The sequence below is a fragment of the Lipotes vexillifer genome, unplaced genomic scaffold, assembly GCF_000442215.2.
Source record: "Lipotes vexillifer unplaced genomic scaffold, Lipotes_vexillifer_v1.1 scaffold560, whole genome shotgun sequence".
Taxonomy (NCBI): Eukaryota; Metazoa; Chordata; class Mammalia; order Artiodactyla; family Lipotidae; genus Lipotes; species Lipotes vexillifer.
This window is the reverse complement of record NW_006792210.1, coordinates 826,072-851,651: the sequence shown is the minus strand read 5'-3', so window position 1 is coordinate 851,651 and position 25,580 is coordinate 826,072. Positions and strand designations below refer to the sequence as shown.

Genomic DNA, 25,580 nt, shown 5'->3' with positions numbered 1-25,580 from the left:
CTTTCCCTTTCAGGTTTTGTGGCCTTAGGCAAGTCATTTAACCTATCTGACCCTGAGCCTCCATTTCCTTGTTTGTAGAATGCTGGGGGGAAAGGCTAGTAAAAGTACCTACTTCATATGAATGGTGTGTGTTTGTTAAAGGAGATAATGTTTGTGGTACACCTGGCACAGAGTTAGTGTTCAATAATTGTTAGCTTTTATTATTATTACTGTTGTTAGATTCAACCATATGAAATTGTTGCCTTTATAGGTCATATTATATGGTTCAACCTAATATTATCATTTAATCTTGGTCCCTCCGTTTTGCCCCTGAAGAGATCAGATGGAGACCATAAAGGGTGGCCGCTGCCTAAGGCCTGCTCATTTATTCCAGCCATTTGACAGCTTTGAAGGCTGCCAATGTGGCAGTTGTGATAAACACAGATTATTCTTTCCAGTCAGTGATGGGGGATTTCCTGTCTGTACCTTTTTGAAGTTTACAATCCTGAGACTCAGAATCAATGGGAGGAGTGGTTTTCCTTCCCTCTTTCTGTCCTTTAGACACAGCATTAATGTCATCAGACCACACCAGGGTGTATATATGCTTTGAAGCATGTTGAAGCAGTGGCACTATGATAGTTTGTACATGTTACAGGGCTTTTATGACCGTCTAACAGTCCCAAATTGCCAAATGAGGTAAATCCTTGAGGTCATTTTCAATCTTCAGATTGGAGGACCATTAAGATGAGAGATGCGGAATCATAGATGATTTTTTTTTTTTTTTTTTTTTTTTGCGGTACGCGGGCCTCTCACTGCTGTGGCCTCTCCCGTTGCGGAGCACAGGCTCCGGACGCGCAGGCCCAGCGGCCACGGCTCACGGGCCCAGCCGCTCCGCGGCACGTGGGATCTTCCCGGACCGGGGCACGAACCCGTGTCCCCTGCATCGGCAGGCGGACCCTCAACCACTGCGGCACCAGGGAAGCCCCATAGATGATTTAAAAAAAAATATTCAGTACAAGACTAGCTTAAGTGGCTGCCCTTCACCCTTGTTTTAGCAATGTGTAATCTGGCAATTAGAAGAAGAATCTGGCATCAGATTTTAGATCTCTTTCATCACCAAGAGATAGGCAAGTCTTACTAGGTGAATAAATTAAAAGGATGTTGTTCTGTCTAGGCATCCAAAGAGACTGAAGCTGACTCCCCTTTCCTTCTGAGAAAGGATTAGCAGTTGGGAAAGCTGCGACCTAGCCAAATGAACTTTGGTCTTGAGGGGGAAGGATCGGTTCAGGGCTCTGGCCTTGATTTTTGATAAATTTTCAAAGGAGCCCAGATTCTCTGACAGGTCATAATGTCATACAGCAGCTACCAGTGGAATGAGTCACCACAGCCGCAAGTCACGTGGGAGCTATCACGCATACTTCATCAAGATCTTCTGGGAGGGATTTAGTTCCTTGTCTGATACATAGAGGTGCACTTGACTTGGTGATCATTGACGATTGGGGTTCCTCCTTTATTCATGCCAATTTAATATTATTTGCCTTGAGCTTTGAAAGAGATTTTTAAGAAGTATTTTATCTTTCCCCCTACCATGTCTTTTCTAAGTTATTTTTTTATTCATATGCCCAAAACAAAAGGTTCAGGTTTAGGGCTTCCCTGATGGCGCAGTAGTTAAGAGTCCGCCTGCCAATGCAGGGGCCACGGGTTCAAGCCCTGGTCCAGAAAGATCCTACATGCCGCAGAGCAACTAAGCCCGTGAGCCACAACTACTGAGCCCACGTGCCACAACTACTGAAGCTCGCATGCCTAGAGCCCGTGCTCCGCGCCAAGAGAAGCTACCACAATGAGCAGCCTGTGCACTGCAACGAAGAGTAGCCCCCACTCGCCGCAACTAGAGAAAGCCCGTGCACAGCAATGAAGACCCAACGCAGCCCAAAATAAATAAATTAATAAAGGGTCTGAATCAATAACTGATTAACTTTGAAAATGAAGTTTTTTTTAAAAAAAACATTCAGATTTAGGTGCTAAAGTATGTTTTTACTTCAAGAAATTCCATTTATTAAAAATACTTGTGTAATAAAACTCCTCAGCCCTCTCACTGGAACAATATCTAATATAATAAGAGAACTGGGATATTTCCATAATGATTCTAATTTATGGCATTTGACCATACATTTTCCCCCGGCTGTCCTCAGAGGGCAAATGCAGCTTCCACACAAGAATTATCAAGGATTCTTGGGTCAGGGTGTGGCTCCTTCAGGGGTATATGGGACTTCTGCTTAGTAAAATTGTGTGGTTGGTGAAATTTGCATTCGGAGCTTTCCTGCCACCATTACCAACAATCCTTGTTTCCTCAGCACACATTCATCAATTAAGGGCCAGTTTCCTTCGCCATGAGAGCTCTAATGGTGAAACATTCTCGAGAGCCTTCTCTTGGCACAATTGGTATGTTCCATTCCTGTAGGCAGCAACTATATGGAAAGCCAAATGATAAGTAGGTTTCTTGGCAAGGAATCAGGAATTTGTTGTGAAAAGGTACTTGACTCAGAATAGCTGGAGGCCCCACTGAGGGTGGGCAGGGCTTTGCTGCTGGGACAAAAATAATCAATGTCCATGGAGCTGAATCACCCTCTCTTTTCTCCCTGTCAGAATTTTGTTTGCAGACATTCCTTTTTCTCCTCTTCCAGGGCTGACCAGCTAACTCCTTTTTTAGAGTGCTGTCTTGCCTGGGCCTAAGAGCTGTTCGGTCTGTACAAAGTGTTGTTTTCTTCCCCATGTCTTTGCTGTGGTTCGTTAATTGATGATTTGCTGGCTACCTCTCAGAGGACATCCTTGTGCCTGGTTTTGAGAGTCTCTCACAGTTGCCCTCATGCTCAGTTGGCAGCAGGCATGTGAAATGGCAGAGTACCCCTTAGGGTGGTAGATAAAGGTAACTCTGACAAAATTTCCCTTCATGGCTATCAGCACCTATATAAAAGGAAATGCTGTCTCCAACTTGAGTCAGAAACTGTTGCAAAACAGGAAGCTCCTTGGAGCTCTGATTAAAAGCAGCTCTGTTCTTAATTATCCCAACTCTGTCACCTTGGAAAATGTTAATTTCCTCAAGAGCCTTTAATCTCATTATTCTAAATCATAATAACCAGGCTTGTGATTGTTATCCATAAGCTGTGTATAAGTTGGCTTTCCGTGGTTCCACAAAGCTTATCTACCTTTTTGAATAAGAGCGTGCTATACTCAGTGCATATAATATCAACCCTTATAATTCATACGTGTATATGAGATAGTCAAAATGGTCAAACAGTGCAGAAAGGTGTTTCCTGAAAAGTCTCCTCAGCCCTCAGGCTCCCCTTCTTTACTTCCTCTCCTCAGAGGTGACCAGGATTGCCAGATTCTTAAAGCAGTCCTTTTTACCTTGATCTTGCTGTTATACTGCATCTACTTGGAATTGAATTTTGATAAGCTTATTGTGTTTCCTTTGAAATTGCTCTTAGACATGTGTGTTAGCATGGTAGGTTTGTAGTAAATGTCATGATGTTTATACATTGAAAATGCAGGAAACTGTCTTTTATCTATACCACGGTTTCTCAATGGTGGCACTACGGACATTTGATGCGGGATAATTTTTTGTTGTTGGGGGAGGGAAGGCTGTCTTCTGCATTATAGGATGTTTGGCAGCATCCTTGGCCTCTACCCAGTAGATGCCAGTAGCAGCCCCCTCCCAAGTTATGACAACTAAAAATGTTCTTAGACATTAACAAATGTCCCCCAGGAATGGGAGAACAGAATCACCCGAAGCTGAGAGTCACTGAACTGTATACCATTTGATAACTTTCCATTTTCTTTACACAACTGTATTTCTGTGTGTTTGCTACTGCAATGCCTTTTTAAATTTCCTTATCTTAGAAAATTGCTCCAGAAACTTATCGTTCAAAAGAAGTGCCCCTGAATGAGAGGATTTGTCTGCAAGTGGGGTCCCAGTGTAGCACCAACGAAAGTGAGAAGCCTAGCATTTTGGTGGAAAAGTGCATCTCACCCCCTGAAGGTAACAGCTAAAAGCACTGTCTCTTGGCATTTAGAGAATAAATCCAAATTATCCATATGCTTATGTTCAGTGTTTATTAATTCATTTAATTTTCAAACATTGGTTGAGTCTAATAAGTGTCAGGCACTGGTACTAGATGCTGACAACACACCAGCAACTGTCAGGACATCTCTGCCTTTGAGGTGCTCACAGACAACTTGAATAACAATGCCTGATAGTTACAGAGCACTTAATAATTTGGAAAGTGACACACACACACACACACACACACGCACACACACGCACACACACACGCACATACACACATACGCCTCTCCCCTAAATTGAGCTTCTCAAGCTTATTCGGTGAAATGAGCAAGGCATGTATTATTACCCTGATCTATTTTGTGAGGAAGAAGGGAACTGAGTGAGTTGCTGTAGATCTTCAGGTCCCAGGTCCAGTGCCTTAAACAAATGAAAATATTGATAGTGTCTCACTCATTATATAGAGAGATTAGATTGATATACAGGATATATGTGGGGAAAGATGTCAAAAGAGGAAAGTGGGCATGTTGGCCCAGCTCTGACTCAAGACTAGCCCTAGAAAAAGCTGTCAAGCAGTCAGCTTGATCATTGTTCCCAGCTCTTATGTTACATGCAGGGAGTAGCATATACTCAGGAAGAGCAGGGCTACCAGAGCCCAGATGTCCAAGTTTAAATCTCAGCTCTGCCAGCTTCTAGTTGTGTGACCTTAGCCAGATCACTTAGCCCCTTCTCTCTTCAGTTTCCTCACCTGTAAAAAGGGATGATGATAGTACTTACCTCCCAGGAATATTGAGAGGATTACATCAGTCAGTACATATGAGGTGCTGAGAATAGTGCCTGACAGACAGTAAATGCTAGATACATATTATCTATTCATATCATGTTGCCCTTTGGTTGGGCAAGGTCCCATCTCCTACCTCCAAACCTTAACACTACATGACTTGTTTTCTAGACCATTCTCTCTACCTGTATGCACAGATCAAAAGTATATGAAGTAATATTTGTAAAGTTATAAAATTCAGTACTGCTAGGAGGCTGGGAGCATGGTTTACAGCAAGTTACCTCCCCTCTACTCGTTTCTTGAGGAGTTTAATAATCTGAAAAACTAAATTGCATTATGATGAAAAGGTGGGTGGTGATGGCTCAGCACAGTACGCCTTTAAGGAGCACGAGGGATAACAGGTTTGAATTTTAAACATAGGCATTTAATTTAGAGACGTGATGTCTTAACTTAAAAGGCTTTATAAAGGTAGAGATTTCAGATCATCAAGATTTTAGGGTTCCTAAGGCCATAACCCCCAATAGACAACTACTAAGAGTTACGTTTTGCTTACCTTTCCCCAAATTGCCTCAGGAGGAAGGTTTGTTTAATTTTTAAAACAAGGTGTGTCAGTATTGCTCGAAAGACAAGGTAAATTATAACTCAGAACACTTGTTTTTTTTTTTTTTTAAAGACAGGTAGATATAATGGTTGTTTATATTTTCACATTCATTTGGGAAATTCCATAGTCATTTCCTATGACTGAAATATTATTTGACCTTCACACTGTCTCTCCAGTTAGGAATACAGGAGTTAGGGTCCCTCAGTGACAGTAAAGAGAGAAAGTTGTGAACAAATTAGATTTGGGTTTTCTTCCGCCTGGGTGCCTTCTGGGTCAAATGGGGTGAGAGGTTAGGGATTAGCTTTCCGGAGAAGCAGCCGGAGGCACGCTTGCCATCCCCCAGCCCCTAGAGTGACTGGCCAGCTCACAGGGCAAGGAGACAAGGGTCCTAAACTCTTGGCTGCATATTCCAGGCGATCCTGAGTCCGCTGTTACTGAGCTACAATGCATTTGGTATAACCTGAGCTACATGAAGTGCTCTTGGCTCCCTGGAAGGAATACAAATCCTGACACTAACTATACTCTCTACTATTGGTGAGTATGCACAGGAGACTTACTGGAGAGGGACTGACTGTGATTGCGTTGGGAGCCTTTGCACCTAACCTAGTTAAAACAAACCCCAAAATGGACCAGCCTATTCTTTTCTACACATTGCTTCATGGAAAATGCATCTGCTTTTGGTGTCTCATTTAAAAAAAAAAAAAAAAAAAAAAAAGCTCTTAAAAAATAATTATAGATTCCATATATATATGTGTTAGCATACGGTATTTGTTTTTCTCTTTCTGACTTACTTCACTCTGTATGACAGACTCTGGGTCCATCCACCTCACTACAAATAACTCAGTTTCGTTTCTTTTTATGGCTCAGTAATATTCCGTTGTATGCTAACACATATATATGGAATCTAAAAAAAAAAAATGGTCATGAAGAACCTAGGGGCAAGACGGGAATAAAGACGCAGACCTACTAGAGAATGGACTTGAGGACACGGGGAGGAGGAAGGGTCAGCTGGGACAAAGTGAGAGAGTGGTAGTGTGTACATGGACATGTATACACTACCAAATGTAAAATAGCTAGCTAGTGGGAAGCAGTCGCATAGCACAGGGAGATCAGCTCGGTGCTTTGTGACCACCTAGAGGGGTGGGATAGGGAGGGTGGGAGGGAGACGCAAGAGGGAGGGGATATGGGGATATATGTATACATATAGCTGACTCACTTTGTTGTAGAGCAGAAACTAACACACCGTTGTAAAGCAATTAGACTCCAACAAAAATGTTAAAAAAATTATAGCTCCGCAAAATTAGATTGCAAAAATATATACAGAGATCTCACCTACCCTTCACCCAGTTTCTTCCAATGGTAGCATCTCATATAACCAGAGTGCAATATCAAAACCAGAAAATTGACATTGGTACAGTCCACTGACCTTATTCAAATTTCACTGGTGTTCCGCCCAGTTACTTGTGTGTGTGTAGGTCTGTGCACTTTTATCATATGCGTAGATACGGAATAGCTCCATTACCACAAGGATCCCTTGAGTTGCCCTTTTATAGCTACACCCACCTCCCTCCTGCGCACCCTCTCCCCACACTCCTCTCCCCCAAGTCTCTAACCTCTGTCATTTCAAGAATGTAACTGGAATGGAATCATACAGCATATAACTGTCTGAGGCTGACTTTATCTTTTTTAGCCTCTGCATAATACCCTGGAGATCCATCCAAGCCGTTGTGTGTATCAGTAGTTCATTCCCTTTTCTTGCTGAGTAGTGTTCCATGATATGGATGTATTGGTTTGTTTAACCTTTAATTCATTGAAGGATATCTCGAGTGTTTCCAATTTTTTGCAAGTATGAATAAAACTGCTATAAACATTCATATTCAGGTTTTTATGTGAACATCACTTTTCAGTTCCCTGGAATAAATGCCTTAGGGTGTAATTGCTGGATCATATGGTAATTGCCTATCTAGTTTTATAAAAACAAAACCTGCCAAACTGTTTTCTAGAGTGGCTGTACCGTTTTACATTCCCATCAACAATGTCTGAGTGATTGGTATCTGCCTCTCAAAAGGAAACTTAAATCATTCCCAGGGTTTAAAAGTAGTTTAGTTCCCCACAAAATAACTTACATTTCATGTTTGTGACTATCTCTACAAAATTTGTTAAAATTTTCTTTCTTTTCTAAATTAATCTTTCATCATTTCCTTTCTTTAGAGCCTAGATTTTTCTTTTAATTTTTAAATTTAATTTTATTTGTGTTTTTTTTTTTTACAGCAGGTTCTTATTAGCCATCGATTTTCTACATATTAGTGTATACATGTCAATCCCAATCACCCAATTCATGCCACCACCACCGCCACCCCCCGCCACTTTCCCCCCTTGGTGTCCATACGTTTGCTCCCTACATCTGTGTCTCTATTTCTGCCCTGCACACCGGTTCATCTGTACCATTTTTCTAGGTTCCACATACATGCGTTAATATACGATATTTGTTTTTCTCTTTCTGACTTACTTCACTCTGTATGACAGTCTCTCGATCCATCCACGTCTCAACAAATGACCCAATTTCATTCCTTTTTAGGGCTGAGTAATATTCCATTGTATATATGTGTCACATCTTCTTTATCCATTCGTCTGCCGATGGGCATTTAGGTTGCTTCCATGACCTGGCTATTGTAAATAGTGCTGCAATGAACATTGGGGTGCATGTGTCTTTTTGAATTACGGTTTTCTCCAGGTATATGCCCAGTAGTGGGATTGCTGGATCATATGGTAATTCTATTTTTAGTTTTTTATTTTTTATTATTATTTTTTAATTTATTTTTTTAATATTTCATTTATTTATTTATTTTAACATCTTTATTGGGGTACAATTGCTTTACAATGGTGTGTTAGTTTCTGCTTTATAACAGAGTGAATCAGTTATACATATACATATGTTCCCATATCTCCTCCCTCTTTGTCTCCCTCCCTCCCACCCTCCCTCTCTTTGTCTCCCTCCCTGATTTCTTTTTATTTCTTGATTACAAATAATTTAAATTATGGAGGAGAGGATAAGAACTGACTTAAAAGTTGAGCTAAAACCGCAAACACAAAAATGCTTATTACAGTGATATCAATTATATAAGCAAATATTGAAAAAACACTGGAAGGAAATTTGCTAAAGTATAAAATGAGATTTACACTTTTTTAGATGGTAGGACTAGATTTGATAATTGACTGTTTTCTTCTTTATACTTTTCTGGTATATTCATTTTTTCCTACGATAGATATGTATTATATTTATAATCAGAAAAATGTTAATACTTTTTATTTTAGAAGAAATGAACATCTAACAGGCTAAATTTTACAACTGCAAGCTAACAGTCTATATGCTATTTCTAGAACCAGATCCTTTAATATTTTAAGTAAAATGACAATTTCATCTTGATTTCACACTGGAAAATAATCATATAACTCCTTTCTGTATTTATTTTTAAATTAATATGTATTATAAGATATTTTAAGCATAAAAAGTTACACGGGATGATAGACACCCATGTATCCACTTCCAAGGTATAATACATATTAATATTTTGCCATATTTACTTTACTTATAATAAAATGTTACAGATAGAAATGATGCCTTCTGCCTCCTGTCCCCCATTCTATTTGTCTCCTTTATTGTTTCTCTAGGAATTTAAAATGCATACTTAGCTTTCACAATCTAATTAGAATCCATATTATACCACTTCAATTGGTATGCAGATGCTTAGCACCAAATAAATTCCCTTGCCCTTCCCACATAATGGTGTACTTGTCATATATGTTATGACTACATATGTAGAAAGCCCCATCAGATAATGCCATACAGTTTGCTTTCAACTGTCAAATGAATTTAAAGAACTCAAAAGGAAAATATGTTATTAAATTTTTATCTGTTTTTTTTTTTTTATTCTGTTGCTCTTCATTCCTGATTTTCCATGCGTCCTTCTGGTATCATTTCCTTACTGTCTAAAGATTTTCCTTTATCAATTGTTTCTGAACAGGTGTAACAACTACAAATTATCTTAGTTGTCCTTCATATGAGAATATTATTTCACCTTCATTCCTGAAGGATATTTCACTGGATATAAAATTATCACGTAACAGTCCTTTTCTTCCAATACTTTAAAAACTTTGTACCACTTCCTTTTAGTCTCCCTGAGATATCTGCTGTTATTTGAATCATTGTTCCCCTGTTGGTACTATGTCATTTTTCTGGATGCTTTAAAGATATTTTTCTTCATTGTGTGTCTTCAATATTTTGATAATGATATGTCCAGGCATGAATTTCTTTGGATTTATCCTGTTTAGGGTTCTCTCAGCCACCTGAATGTACAGGCTTTTGCCACATTTGGGAAGTTTTCAACTATTATTCTTCAAAAGGTTTTTAGCATAATACTCTTTTTCTCTCCTTCTGGCACACCGATGGCACAAATTTTAGTCTTATTATTATTGCTCAACATTTCCTTGAGACTCTGTTCATTTTTAAAGATCACTAATTTTTCTCTCTTGTTTAGATTGGATAATTTTTATTAATCTATCTTCAAAGTCACAGACTATCATCTTCATTTTGCTATTGAATCCTTCTAATGAGTTTTTAAAATTTTTTGGTTGTGTATTTTTTAGTTAGTAACTTTCCATTTGATTCTTCTTTATATCTTCTATATTTTTGCAGTTACATGTTTTACTTTAAATCTGTTTCAAGGGTGTTCATGGTTGCTCAGTCAGCATTTTTAAAATAGCTGCTTTAATGTCTTTCTTAGATAATTCCAACATATGTATAATATTGTCCTTGGCAACTGTTGATTATTTTTTGCTATTTAGGTTGAGATTTTCATGATTTTCTGTATGCTAAGTAATTCTGAATTGTACCCTAGACTTTCTGAATAATATAAGACTATGGGTCCTGTTTAAATTCAGAGGATAATATTGATATTTCAGCAGGCACTTGACATGGTTAGGTTCAGGCCACAATGTCCAACTCAACTCTATGGGCGACATTTCAAAAATCACTTCTGTTTTAAAAAATTTGCCCTGCTATTCTGATCAGTCCCCCACTTACGTCATCCAGAGTTCAACGCAGAAACTGTGTGGAGGTATATGCATTAATTCAGTTTTCCAATTTATATGCCACTTAAGATCAGATCCATACATTTGCAGGTCAGGGATACTGTGAGTTTTCTGGCTTTGGGTAGCTGGATGCACTTTATGTTACAATCAGATGAAGAATGTGAAAAAAGGGGAACATGTTTGGTTTTGTGTAATGAGAAGTTTAACAAGTCAAATTCAAGTCATGAAAGCATGAGAACATGAATGTGTTTAAGAGACATTGAAGAATAAATATTCATTAAGCATTTGGAATTAAAAATTTGTATCACAGGAGAAATCAAAGTGTTACTCCTATCCTCAAAGAAGGTAGATTTCTGGAAGTGTAAAGAGTAACTTTTTGTATGCAACCCTCCATGTTATTAACATCTATGATTTGGAGCAAATATTTTCATCTGTACTTCAAGTGACTAATTTGTAAATGGCAGCAGTAATGTATATCCGATGTTCCTTTTAGGTCTTAATGAGAGGCGCTTTTTGTTTGCCAATAATAATTAATACAGATTTCTTTGACTTACAATCTTTTGAGGAAAAGAAGCATCCTGTTCTGTTACAACTGTGCTACTACTATGCTTTTGAACCAAATGGTGCATAGCCTTGTAAAGGCTGAAGGAGTTACTGATTATGAATCTCAAGGGCCCTTGTTCAAATTTGGCTCCTTTAAAGTGCAGGACACACAAACATCCAGCAGACAGAGTTATTGGATGGAGACCCTGCTGAGTGATTAAGTCTCTGCTTGCTATGTTTAAGCCATTTGGCAGGCACAACGGTCTTCTTTTCCTTCAAAAACCTAAATTTGTCCCATTTGGATAGCAAATAGTAGGCCTCTATCAATGCAGAGAATCATCCAATCATGCTTATTGGCAACAACAAAAAAAATTTGCCTTATGTATTGTGGTGCTCCTATGTTGGGTGCATAAATATTTACAATTGTTATATCTTCTTCTTGGATCGATCCCTTAATCATTATGTAGTGTCCTTCTTTGTCTCTTCTGATAGTCCTTATTTTAAAGTCTATTTTGTCTGATATGAGAATTGCTACTCCAGCTTTCTTTTGGTTTCCATTTGCATGGAATATCTTTTTCCATCCCCTTACTTTCAGTCTGTATGTGTCTCTAGGTCTGAAGTGGGTCTCTTGTAGACAGCATATATATGGGTCTTGTTTTTGTATCCATTCAGCCAATCTGTGTCTTTTGGTGGGAGCATTTAGTCCATTTACATTTAAGGTAATTATCGATATGTATGTTCCTATTCCCATTTTCTAAATTGTTTTGGGTTCGTTATTATAGGACTTTTCCTTCTCTTGTGTTTTTGCCTAGAGAAGTTCCTTTAGCATTTGTTGTAAAGCTGGTTTGGTGGTGCTGAACTCTCTCAGCTTTTGCTTGTCTGTAAAGGTTTTAATTTCTCCATCAAATCTGAATGAGATCCTTGCTGGGTAGAGGAATCTTGGTTGCAGGTTTTGATCCTTCATCACTTTCAGTATGTCCTGCCACTCCCTTCTGGCTTGTAGAGTTTCTGCTGAGAGATCAGCTGTTAACCTTATGGGGATTCCCTTGTGTGTTAGTTGTTGTTTTTCCCTTGCTGCTTTTAATATGTTTTCTTTGTATTTAATTTTTGATACTTTGATTAATATGTGTCTTGGTGTGTTTCTCCTTGAATTTGTCCTGTATGGGACTCTCTGTGCTTCCTGGACTTGACTGACTATTTCCTTTCCCATATTAGGGAAGTTTTCAGCTATAATCTCTTCAAATGTCTTCTCAGTCCCTTTCTTTTTCTCTTCTTCTTCTGGAACCCCTATAATTCGAATGTTGGTGTGTTTACTATTGTCCCAGAGGTCTCTGAGGCTGTCCTCAGTTGTTTTCATTCTTTTTTCCTTATTCTGCTCTGCAGTAGTTATTTCCACTATTTTATCTTCCAGGTCACTTATCTGTCCTTCTGCCTCAGTTATTCTGCTCTTGATTCCTTCCAGAGAATTTTTAATTTCATTTATTGTGTTGTTCATCGTTGTTTGTTTCATCTTTAGTTCTTCTGGGTCCTTGTTAAATGTTTCTTGCATTTTGTCTCTTCTATTTCCAAGATTTTGGATCATCTTTACTATCATTACTCTGAATTGTTTTTCACTTAGACTGCCTGTTTCCTCTTCATTTGTTTGGTCTGGTGGATTTTTACCTTGCTCCTTCATCTGCTGTGTGTTTCTCTGTCTTCTCATTTTGCTTAACTTACTGTGTTTGGGGTCTCCTTTTCACAGGCTGCAGGTTCATAGTTCCCGTTGTTTTTGGTGTCTGCCCCAATGGGTGAGGTTGGTTCAGTGGGTTGTGTAGGCTTTCGGGTGGAGGGGACTGGTGCCTAGGTTCTGGTGCATGAGGCTGGATCTTGTCTTTCTGGTGAGCAGGACTGCATCTGGTGGTGTGCTTTGGGGTGTCTGTGACCTTATTATGATTTTAGGCAGCCTCTGTGCTAATGGGTGTGGTTGTGTTCCTGTCTTGCTAGTTGTTTGCCATAGGGTGTCCAGCACTGTAGCTTGCTGGTCGTTGTGTGGAGCGGGGTCTTAGCGTTGAGATGGAGATCTCTGGGAAAGCTTTTGCCATTTGATATAACGTGGGGCCAGGAGGTCTCTGGTGGACCAATGTCCTGAACTTGGCTCTCCACCTCACAGGCACAGGCCTGATACCTGGCCGGAGCACCAAGACCCTGTCTGCCACACGGCTCAGAAGAAAAGGGAGAAAAAGAAAGAAAGAAAGAAAGAAAAATAAATAAAACAAAGTTATTGAAATAAAAAATTTAAAATACATTATTAAAAATATAAAAGTAATAAAAAGAAGAAAGAAAGAGAGAAGAGAGCATCCAAACCAAGAAACAAATCCACCAATGGTAACAAGCGTGAAAAAGTATACCAAAAAAAAAAATGGATAGACAGAGCCCTAGGACAAATGGTAAAAGCAGAGCTATACAGACAAAATCACAGAAAGAAGCATACACACACACACCCACAAAAGGAGAAAAAGGAAAAAAAGAAAAAAAAAAAAATATATATATAAAAAGGAAGAGGGCTTCCCTGGTGGCGCAGTGGCTGAGCATCCGCCTGCCGATGCAGGGGACACGGGTTCGTGCCCCGTTCTGGGAAGATCCCACATGCCGCGGAGCGGCTGGGCCCGTGAGCCATGGCCGCTGAGCCTGCGCGTCCGGAGCCTGTGCTCTGCAGCGGGAGAGGCCACAGCAGTGAGAGGCCCACGTACCGCAAAAAAAATAAAAAAAAAAAGGAAGAGAGCAACCAAATCAGTAAACAAATCTACCAATGCTAGTAAGGTCTAAGTACTAAAGTAAGATAAACATAAAACTAGAAACAAATTAGATGCAGAAAGCAAACCCCAAGTCGACAGTTGCTCCCGGAGTCCACCACCTCAGTTTTGGGATGATTCGTTGTCTATTCAGGTATTCCACAGATGCAGGGTACATCAAGTTGATTGTGGAGCTTTAATCCGCTGCTCCTGAGGCTGCTGGGAGAGATTTCCCTTTCTCTTCTTTGTTCGCACAGCTCCTGGGGTTCAGCTTTGGATTTGGACCTGCCTCTGTATGTAGGTCGCCTGAGGGCGTCTGTTCTTCGCTCAGACAGGACAGGGTTAAAGGAGCAGCTGATTCGGGGGCTCTGGCTCGCTCAGGCCTGGGGGAGGGAGGGGTGCGGATGCGGGGCGAGCCTGCGGTGGCAGAGGCCGGCGTGATGTCGCACCAGCCTGAGGCGCGCCGTGCGTTCTCCCAGGGAAGTTGTCCCTGGATCACGGGTCCCTGGCAGTGGCGGGCTGCACAGGCTCCTGGGAGGGGAGGTGTGGATAGTGACCTGTGCTCGCACACAGGCTTCTTGGTGGCTGCAGCAGCAGCCTTAGTGTCTCATGGCCGTCTCTGTAGTCTGCGGTGACAGCCGCGGCTCGCGAGAAGACTGAGTCTCTTTAGAGGGAGGTAGGATTCTGAGTGTTGCTTGTCTGGATGGGAAGAATTCATTGTGTCTGCATGGGAAGGACTCACTGTGTATATCTATTGAATTCTAGTTGTAAATGAAGGGGAGAGTGGGCCATTGGTTCAGATCACAAATAAGAAAGACTGTGCTCTGCCTCTGGGCATTTGCTTGGTCCAACTGCTTTGAAAAGTGCTGTTCTTCTTGCTTCTCTTTGGCTTTGTTGAATTTTGCCCTTGAATGTCATGAACATGCCATTGCCATCCCTTGGTGACTTCTAGACTGTGTTAGTCAGGGTAGGTTAGGTTGTGTTGTGGTAACACCTCCACCATCTCAGGAGCTTATGTCAGCAGGTGTTCTGTAGGAGTTGTTCCACACGTAGATGTATTTCTGATGTATCTGTAGGGAGGAAGGTGATCTCCACGACTTACTCTTCTGCCTTCTTGAAGCTTTCTCTCCAGTGTCCCCTCTTGATGAATAAATTACAAAAAACTGGCCCGACCAAGTAGAAAGGCATTCTTCCTCTGGGCTGAAGTGTTCTGGGCTGATGCAGTGTCTTGCCAAAGCTGACAGCAGATGGTGCTCGGGCTGGCTTTCAGCCCTTAGTTCATGCCTTGGTGCAGGGGATAATCTACAACTATGGGAGGTGGGGCAAGAAGCCATCCTCAGAGAGTGGGGGTTCGCTGGCACCCGGGGTGGGGGTAGCAGGCATCAGTAATACCACTTCTTGTCATACATGTTCCCAGAGTTGGTCATCAGCGTGGATGGACCCTTTCTGTAACATAGACCTGTGCTGGTCAATACAAGGGCCACTAGTCACACATGACTGTTTATGTTTTAATTTAATTAAAATTAAATCGAATTAAAACTTCAGTTGCTCAGTCTTAGTAGCCAATTTCACATACGGCTAGTGGCTGCTGAATCAGACAGCACAGATCTCAAACGTTTCCATAATCCCAGAAAACGTTGTTGGACAGTACTGGTATAAATTCTGTATCTTTTGCCCTTACTACCCTGCAGCTTATTTGTTTCTGGAGCCACACTGCCTTGGTTCAAATCCTGGCTCTCTTTCTTATTAGCAGTGTGATTTGGAGGTAGTCACTTCTCTCTGAGCCTCAGTTTGCTAATCTGTAAGATGGGGGTAGTAATAATAGTGCTACTTCTTAAGGATGTTGTGAGGGCTGTTATATGAAGAGTGTTGAGAGTTGTGCCTAACTGCTAACGTTTATAGAGTAAGCACGCAATACATGGTGGCTATATTGTTTTTTTATTATTCATCCCCACTCCCTTGCAGATGTAGCCAGTATACATAGCTGGCCTCTTGCCCAACCTCGCATAATTAGCGCCTAGCCCATACCTCTTCCTCCCTGCTCTCCCCTAGAGAGGTCTTTTCCAATCAAAACCACAAAAGAAAGACATGTGGCTCATTCATAATCAAGCACTCAGAATTGGTTTAGGTACCAGTTTAAATCTTGTCAAACAAACTGCTGGAGACTGTTTCCCTAATCACCAATCAGAAAACGCAGAGTCATTTTGAAGCCCCGGGGCAATGACTTGAAGTCCTGCAGGGATAGTCTGGCATTGAAGGGAGCCTGACCTTAATAGCTACAGACTAGCCATGCCAATGAATTTTCGGGAATTTCTTACCATATTAATCATCTTCAGAGTGGGGAAATAGCCTTTAATTTGTCCATTTCCTCCTTATGTCTACAGTATGATTCTGTGGATTCCAGTGTTTGATTTTTAACAGGAAGCACTTGAATGCGTCCTATCTTAGGTTATCATCTAATCTTTCACAAAATTTTGAAAGTTGTCTTTTCAAAACCGATATTTTTCCTTTCACTATTTTTTTTTCTAAAGAACAACAAAATTGTTTTTAAATTTCATATCTGGGGTCCATGAGCATATATGAAATACTCAGGGTACAAAAATGAAAAAGGAATCTCAAAGGTTCATTATTGAAAAAAATTTAACTTTCTACATAGTTTTCTTTAGTTATGTAAAAATAATGTCATAAGTTTCTTCAGTTTTTTATTTTTGGCTGTGGGTGGAAAACGTTTCAGGCCTGTCTGATCTAAAAACTAGTCATGGCTGTAACTAAGCTTTTAAAAAACTGTTTCATTCATGAACCACAGGGGCCTACAACCACAAGAAAAATCTTATGTACTATCTCTTAAGGGACAAGGTCACTTTCTATATTGAAGCATTTCTTTGCACAGCTTTTGAAGAACTAAATACATTAGATCTGAATTTTTGTTTTCTTTTTCAAAAACGACATTATTTAGAACAGTTCTAGGTTTACAACAAAAGTGAGAGGAAGGTACAGAGATTTTCCATATACCCACTGCCCCCACAATTAATAGCCTCCCCCGTTATCAACATTCCCCACCAATAGGACATTTGTTACAATTGATGAAGCTACACTGATACATCATAATCATCCAAAGTCCGTAGTTTACATTAGGGCTCACTCTTGGTGTTCTACATTCATGGGTTTGGACAGATGTATGACATATATCCATCATTATAATATCATACAGAGTATTTTCATTGCCCTAAAAATCTTCTGTGTTCCACCAATTCATCTCTCCCCTACCCCAACCCCTGGCAGCCACTGATTTTTTTATCCTCCATGGTTTCACTTTTTCCAGGATGTTGTGTAGTTGGAATCATACAGTATTTAGCATTTTCAGATTGGCTTCTTTCACTTAGTAATATGCATTTAAGGTTCCTCTGTGTATTTCAGAGCTTGATAGCTCATTTCTTTTTAAGGCTAAATAATATTTTGTTGTCTGGATGTACCACAGTTTATTTATCCATTTGCCTACTGAAGGACATCTTGGTTGCTTCCAAGCTTTGACAATGATGAATAAAGCTGCTTTAAACATTTGTATGCAGGTTTTCGTGTGTACATAAGTTTTCAGCTCCTTTAGGTAAATACCAAAGAGCACGATTGCTGATCATATGGTAAGAATATGTTTAGTTTTGTAAGAAACTGCCAAACTGTCTTCCAAAGTGGCTGTACCATTTTGTATTCCCACCAGCAGTGAATAAGAGTTCCCGTTGCTCCACATCCTCGTCAGCATTTGGTGTTGTTGGTGTTCTGGATTATGGACATTCTAATTGGTGTGTAGTGGTATCTTGTTGCTTTAATTTGCATTTCTCTGATGACATATGATGTGGAACATCTTTTCATATGCTCGTTTGCCATCCATATATCTTCTTTGGTGGAGTGTCTGTGAAGGTCTTTGGCCCATTTTTTAGTTGGGTTGTTTGTTTTATTGTTGAGTTTTAAGAGTTCTTTGTATATTTTGGATAACAGTCCTTTATCAGATGTGTCTTTTGCAAATATCTTCTCCCAGTGTGTGGCTTGTTTTCTTATTCTCTTGGTATTATCTTTTGCAGAAGTTTTTAATTTTAATGGAATTCAGCTTATCAATTATTTCTTTTAAAGATCATGCCTTTGATGTTATATCTAAAAAGTCATCATCATACCCAAGGTTGTCCAGCTCTTCTCCTGTGTTATCTCCTAGGAGGTTTACAGTTTTGCATTTTACATTTAGGTCTGTGATCCACTGTGAGTTTAAGTTTAGTTTTGTGAATAGTGTAAGGTCTGTGACTAGATTCATTTTTTTTTGCATGTGGATGTCCAGTTGTTCCAGCACCATTTGTTGAAGAGACTATCTTTGCTCCATTGTCTTGCCTTTGCTCCTTTGTCAAAGATCAGTTGACTGTATTTATGGGAAAGATCTGAGTTTTATAAGACTGGATTTTGCAGCACAATCCCCTGGAGAATTGCTGTCAAAATGCTTATTCCTAGGCCCCTGGACAAAACCTTCTAAGTAGGGTTCTCTGGGAGAAGGTTTGAGGAATCTGAATTTTTAAAATGAGCACAGATGATTCTGAAGGGTTTGGGACTCTTTACTCTTAGTTCATTTTCTAAATTGTCTTCCTTTTCTGCAGAACCTTTGCACAACTCCCCTTGTGACTGATAATGTAAGGCTTGACTGTGTGTCTTCTGCCAGTTACTATAAAACAGAGTCCTTTGATAGTCTAGACAAAAAAGTGTAATGAGCACATTGCCTGCGCTGTGCTAGGTGATCATTGGGGAAAGGTATATGTAGAGGTCTTTTGAAATGGGAAAGGAGATACCAGCATTTAGAGCCACACAGTGGAGTAAGACACTTAGAAAGCTATTGTGTTCTGGAACATTGATCTGGCACTGGTTGGAGGACACTAATAAAGTCAGAGAGGTCAGTCTGGAGAAGCCATGAAGCCTCAAGTGATGAGGACATGAAACAGGATGAGGGGAATATCATAGGAGAGGATCCCAGAAGCTTTGCAAAGGAAGAAGTAACACAATTTGGTGATAGAATATAGGGAAAGTGAAGAGAGGTGATTTCAAAGGCTCTAATCGAGAAGCCCAGAGAAACTGAGTTCTGACTGATGGAAACTGGGATGGTTAGAAGAAAAGGCAGTTTGGCAGGGAAGAGGGGGCATCCATTTTGGCTGCTGAATTTGAGGTGGGAGGAACACTCAGGTGGAGCAGTTAGAAATCTGGGACTAGCTCCAAGGCGAGAGGTCAGGATTAGGAAAATCCTCAGTGCAGAAATTCTAGTCAAGGGGTGGAAGTGATAAATGGGTGGATGGATGAGGGAGTAAGAAGTAGAGAGGCATATGCAGCGGGCTGAGGACCGGATGTGAATCCTCTGAGAATAGGAGAAAGGAGAGGAGCAAGCCAAGAAAACGAGGAAGGAGCAGGCAGAGGGCCCAGAGGAGGACCATGGGATTGAGCAGATGGGGCATTTTCAGGAAGCGTAAAATTTCTCATCCTGGCCTCATGCCATCTCCCATACAGAAGAGGAAAAAGAGTCGGGACTCTTCTAGTTTCTCTAACTATTGAAAGTACCAGTATTCATGGAAAAGGATCATTCACTTCTTCCTAGAGTATGAAATGGAGCCGCATTATAAAATTGGGCTTTAAAAAATGCTACCCTGCCAGTTTGCAAATATGGCTTTTCATGGACATCTTCAGTCATTTAAAAGCAACCAAGCAAATGAACTTCTACCTTTGTTTCTTGAATATCTGGTTAAAAATAATGCAGAAGGTTGTCTTATTTTATCTTGCAGGCACAGCAGCCTAGGAAAAGTTCTTCAGTGTGAAGACATCTATAGAGAAGGTCAACACATTGGTTGTTCCTTTGCTCTGACTAAGGTGAAGGGTTCCAGTTTTGAACAACACAGTGTCCAAGTAATGGTCAAGGACAATGCAGGAAAAATCAGACCATCCTTCAATATAGTGCCTTTAACTTCTCATGGTACGTTTTAGAAGTCCTCTAAGACAGTGTGGATAAAAGTGTTATTTTTTTTGAACATCAATAGAAATAGTAAAAAATGATGATTTTTGGTTTGAAGATCTTCCCAGAAAAAAAGGGACTATATTTATGTATATATTTCTTTGCTCCTTTTTAAAGAAGCAAGCTTGGAAATTCTCATATTTATTGAGCACACATGCCACATGCTTTATCCTTGTTTACTTATGAGTACACTGAGCCTTAGAGCAAGTAGTCAGTTGCAGAACCGAGATTAGAGCCTGGGCTCTGTGACTCAAGATCTGTTCTCTTTTACTTACACTCCAGAGGATGATGCTGCAGAATAAATGTGACTTAATATAGTTCCTGGATAATCTGCCTCTTAGTTAAAAAAAAAGCTTAGACTGGAGGTGGAGTGATCAGGGGTGATATTCAAACTGTCTAACATTCTGGGTGACCCAGGCACTGATCAATCAGAACAACCAGTGCAGCTGAGTTTCAGCCCACTAGAAAGAGTCCTCAACTTAAAAACTTAAGAGACCTGCTTAAGGTTCTAGCTTCTTTACTTTGGACAAGGCATAGTGAACACTCTAAGTGCTTCCTCATCTGTAAAAGGGGGTACACAGTTCCTCTTGACCTCAAAGGATTGTTGTAAGGTCCAAATGGCGTGAGCTGTATAAAAGCGTTTTGTAAATCTCTATAGCAGAGTAGTATAAGCATCATGTTTATTTATTTGTTGTGATATCCCAACAGAGAGCTCAGATTCTGGCTAAGTGGTACACAGAAAATTTATAGACAAATAATCATGAATCGACAGAGGTTTCCAAGTCTGAGTAGAACACTGTTTACCGCCGCTTCAGACAGCCATGGAAATGAATTCTAGTAGTGCACACAGGGTAGCTTAGTTTGTAGGCCAGGGCGGGGGGTTGGGGTGTGGGGGGTGTGCAGAAACTTGCCAAGTAGGATCATCTGAAGCAAAGCCCTTCTCTGCCCCCCGCCCCCCCACCGCCGCCCCCTGGCTTGGCAGATTGTCCCTGTTGGACCTTTTAAAGCTCATTTTGCTGCTCTTCTTCCTAGAGATTAGTGGTGATATAAAGGGAGATCTGGGCTTCCCTGGTGGCGCAGTGGTTAAGAATCCGCCTGCCAATGCAGGGGACACGGGTTTGAGCCCTGGTCCAGGAAGATCCCACATGCCGCGGGGCAACTAAGCCCGTGCGCCAGAACTACTGAGACTGTGCTCTAGAGCCCGCGAGTCACAACTACTGAGCCCGCGTGCCACAACTACTGAAGCCCGTGCACCTAGAGCCCATGCTCTGCAACAAGAGAAGCCACCGCAATGAGAAGCCCGTGCACCGCAACGAAGAGTAGCCCACACTCGCCACAACTAGAGAAAGCCCGCACGCAGCAATGAAGACCCAAGACAGCCAAAAATAAATAAATTAATTAAAAATATAAAATAAAGGGAGATCCTTCTCAGCTAGAAGATGACATTGTCAAGTTGTTTTCTGTTAATTATCCATTCTCTTTTGTTGCTCGGTCTTAAGCATAGTTGACTCCTGAAAAACTAAATTGACTAGGCTAATTTTTTGTTTTTTACTTTCTTTTAAATTGTGGTTATAATTATATAACATTAAATATACCATTTTAACCATTTTCAAGTGTACAGTTCAGTAGTGTTAAGTATATTCACATTGTTTTGCAGCATATCTCTAGAACTTTCTCATCTTGTAATACTGAAACTCCATGCCCATGAAACACTAATTCCCCCTCCCCCCTGTCCCCCTCCTCCCTCCCCCAGCCCCTGGTAATCACCTTCCTACTTTCTGTTTCTATGACTGACTACTTTAGGTACCTCATATGACTGGAATCGTACAGTATTGGTCCTTTTGTGATGGACTTATTTCATTTAGCATAATGTCCTCAAGTTTCATCCATGTTGTAGCATGTGACAAAATTATGCTATTTTTTAATGTTTAATATTTATTTATTTATTGGCTGCGTTGGGTCTTAGTTGCGGCATGGGGCTCATTTGTTGTGACACTCGGGCTCCAGAGCGCGTGGGCTCTGTAGTTGCAGCACGCAGGCTTAGTTGTCCCAAGGAAAACTATGCTGATGTTTTTGTTTGTTTGTTTTGTTTTGTTGCTTTTTGCGGGACGCAGGCCTCTCACTGTTGTGGCCTCTCCCATTGCGGAGCACAGGCTCCGGACGCGCAGGCTCAGCGGCCATGGCTTACGGGCCCAGCCGCTCCACGGCACATGGGATCCTCCCGGACCGGGGCATGAACCCACGTCCCCTGCATCGGCAGGTGGACTCTCAACCACTGCGCCACCAGGGAAGCCCAATGCTAATGTTTTAATTGTGGTCTTTGATTGGCATAAGTGAGTGTCGCCTGGGGAAACCGCTTGTACCTGATGCTCCTTGGTACCCATCACGTAGAGGCATATCTGGACCTAAGCACTTCTTTTCTTTACCCTCCTTGTTGCAGCTAGATGTCCTGATTATACCCCAGCCATGTCCTAAGCAGATGCAGATCAGAGTTCGTGTCATCTGGCAGACACCCCAAAGATGTTCCTTAGATACATTTACTAGGCGCCCTATATTAATCGTGGCTAATCAGAAATTCTAGAACTGTGTGTCTGATCATGTAAGGCCATTAAAAGCATCAGCCCTATTTTGATTTACTCTGTGACCTTCATTGTCTCTACCCATATGTGTATCTCATCAAAATAAACTCTGGAAGCTAATTTGTATTCTTCTGTTTCTATCAGTGAAACCTGATCCTCCACATATTAAAAATCTCTCCTTCCAAAATGGTGACTTATACGTGCAATGGAAGAATCCACAGAATTTTTATAGCAGATGCTTATCTTATGAAGTAGAAGTCAATAACAGCCAAGCTGAGACACATGATATTTTCTACGTAAGTTTTTTTTTTGATAGTTGTTATTTGGATATTTTTCTTTCACTTGAATTTCTTACAGTGTAATAAATTGAAATATCAGTGAAATGTAGCTCTTAGATTTGTCATCTGATGATGATGGTGATGATGATGATGATGAAACTTCTCTGAAAGGGTATGGTGAAAGGTTTGACAGTTTATGGTAGCATTGGCTGCAAGATTCCAGCCATTCATTAATTCATTTGTTCAAAAATTTTTTATTTCGTGCCTACCATGTGCCAGGCACTATTTTATGTGCACATGACACCTGACGAAGAGAATTTTTTTTCCCACGAAGCTTACCTACTAGAAAACAAGTGTGTAAATGAGCAAGCTAATTTTAGAGAATGAATGTTAGGCAGAAAATTAAATGGGGGTGATGGGTAGCCCTGAGGGAATATTAGGTAGGGTAGTCATCCGAAGTGAGACCAGAACGAGGCACAGGAGCTAGCCATTTGACGATCTGGGGGCGGAGGGGACAGCATGTACGAAGGCTCTGAGGCAAGAATGAACTTGGCATGTGTGAGAAAAAGGAGACTGGTGTGACCAAAATATAGTAGGAAGAGATGTCTGAGCATGAGGCTGGGGTCAGATTATGTTGATACTTGGAGGCTCCAGTACAGCCATTCAGTTTTCTTGGAGTTTGTGGCAACTAAAGTAGTCAGTACTGAGTAGTCAGTATTTTTTGGATTATGTACATTTACGCTATTTGTAATCTAATACAAAACGTGCTAATTAGAGGTCACTGTGGGGCACTGGGCGTAACAGGATGTGGCATAACCTCCGGCCTCAGTCGCATTGTTACGCTTTACAGCAGAGGACATTTTTGTTTGGACCACAAACAAAGTGGGGTTTTGTTTGCTTGTATATTAAATTTGAATTTTTTACCCAGATTTAAAACTGTGGTACCTGGTGGCGCCTTAGGACCACGTGGACTGCCCCACTCATTTGTGTGCCACCTGCCTGGGCCCTGTGTGCATTTGAGTTTTAGAGGTTAGAAACCAAGTGTATTATATTGGTTTTTAAAGGAGTCCTGAATCTCACATGTGGACAGATTCCTTGGTCCACTTGCTTTAGCTCATCATGGGAGTTTCAAAAACTAAATTTTTTTTTTTTTTTTTTTTTCCTTGCGTTATGCGGGCCTCTCACCGTTGTGGCCTCTCCCATTTGCGGAGCACAGGCTCCGGACGCGCAGGCTCAGTGGCCATGGCTCACGGGCCCAGCCGCTCCGCGGCACGTGGGATCCTCCCGAAACGGGGCACGAACCCGCGTCTCCTGCATCGGCAGGCGGACTCTCAAGCACTGCGCCACCAGGGAAGCCCCAAAAACTAAATTATTTTATTTACTAAAATAAGCTGGTATTAACAGGCTGTAACTCCAAGAGGAAGTGACCAGGTCCACAGCAGAGCAGACCTCTTCTGGATATTTGCAAATGAAGGCGTTTGCTGAAAGAGAGTAATCATTATTCACACCAGAAACCGGAGTCCCCAGATAATGCCACAAAGGAAAAGGCAAAGGGCTTCCAAGTGGGGAGGGGGTGAGGCTTGAATTTACAACCAAGTGAGTTATCAGAAAGCCGAATATGCTTGACTATTCCAGCCTTCACTGTTCTCTTCTGTCTGAAATCCTGAGACACGTGCTGCTTGCATCACTCACTTGGTACTGAATTATGTCCTGCTAGTTACCCATGATCTCTACCAAAAAATATAAGCTCCTGTAGGGAGGAGTTAGGTGGTGTTTACTTTGTGCTGTTCCTGCTACTAATACCAGTTAACATATATTAAGCAATTACTATGTATTAGCTATTTTAATAAGCACTTTATTTGAATTGTCTCATTTGGTCCTCATAATAACTCCAAGGATCTAGGTCCTGTTTTTTTTTTTTAATAAATTTATTTATTTACTTATTTATTTTTGGCTGCGTTGGGTCTTCGTTGCTGTGCACAGGCTTTCCCTAGTTGTGGTGAGCGGGGGCTACTCTTTGTTGCGGTGCATGGGCTTCTCATTGTGGTGGCTTCTCTTGTTGCAAAGCACAGGCTCTAGGCGCCCAGGTTTCAGTAGTTGTGGCACGCGGGCTCAGTAGTTGTGGCTTGCGGGTTCTAGAGCGCAGGCTCAGTAGTTGTGGCACACGGGCTTAGTTGCTCTGCGGCATGTGGGATCTTCCCAGACCAGGGCTCGAACCCCTGTCCCCTGCATTGGCAGGCGGAGTCTTAACCACTGCACCACCAGGGAAGTCCCAAGGTCCTGTTGTTTTGTCCCCATGTTACAGATGAGAAAACTCAGTCTCAGAGGTTACTCGTAAGGTCACATTTCTAATAAGTGATAGAGTCAAGATTTCTGTAAAAGTCTGACCCCCGGGACCACCTCAATACTTCCTGTTAAATAGTAGCAGCCATCACTTATTGTTTATGATGTGTTACAAATATACTCTTCTATGCACTTCTTATACAGTAGCTCATAACAATCGATGAAATAGGTTCTCTTTTAACCTACATTTTACTGAGCAGCTAAGGCTCAGAGAGGTTAAGTAACTTGCTACAGGCCACATAGCTTATAAGTATGACTTCAGAGGTTGGTCTCCATGTATTAAGCTTTGACCAAGAACACTTGGTATAAGACCATGTGCATAGTCACCACTTGATAAATTCTTGTTGAATTGAGTTACCTTTTTTTTTTTTGCAAACTTCTGAACTGAAGAGAGCACACTATACTGTGGAATTTATCCATCAAAACCAGAACTATAGTTGATTTGCAGTTAACTCTGTTTATACACTTGAGTTTAATGTTCTCTCTCTTAGCAGATGTTCACCAGCTGTTTCTTCCCCTAGAA

The 25,580-nt window shown here is 41.0% G+C and overlaps 1 protein-coding gene across 1 annotated transcript in view; it reads left to right on the top strand.

The window, feature by feature from the left end:
* Positions 1 to 25,580, top strand: part of IL13RA1 (interleukin 13 receptor subunit alpha 1) — a 56,539-nt gene that overhangs the window by 8,537 nt on the left and 22,422 nt on the right. Inside the window, exons 3-6 of the mRNA XM_007465457.1 lie at positions 3,880 to 4,018; positions 5,838 to 5,958; positions 19,631 to 19,818; positions 22,581 to 22,732. Of these exons, the coding sequence (XP_007465519.1) occupies positions 3,880 to 4,018; positions 5,838 to 5,958; positions 19,631 to 19,818; positions 22,581 to 22,732 (600 nt within the window). The remainder of the gene's footprint in view (positions 1 to 3,879; positions 4,019 to 5,837; positions 5,959 to 19,630; positions 19,819 to 22,580; positions 22,733 to 25,580) is intronic.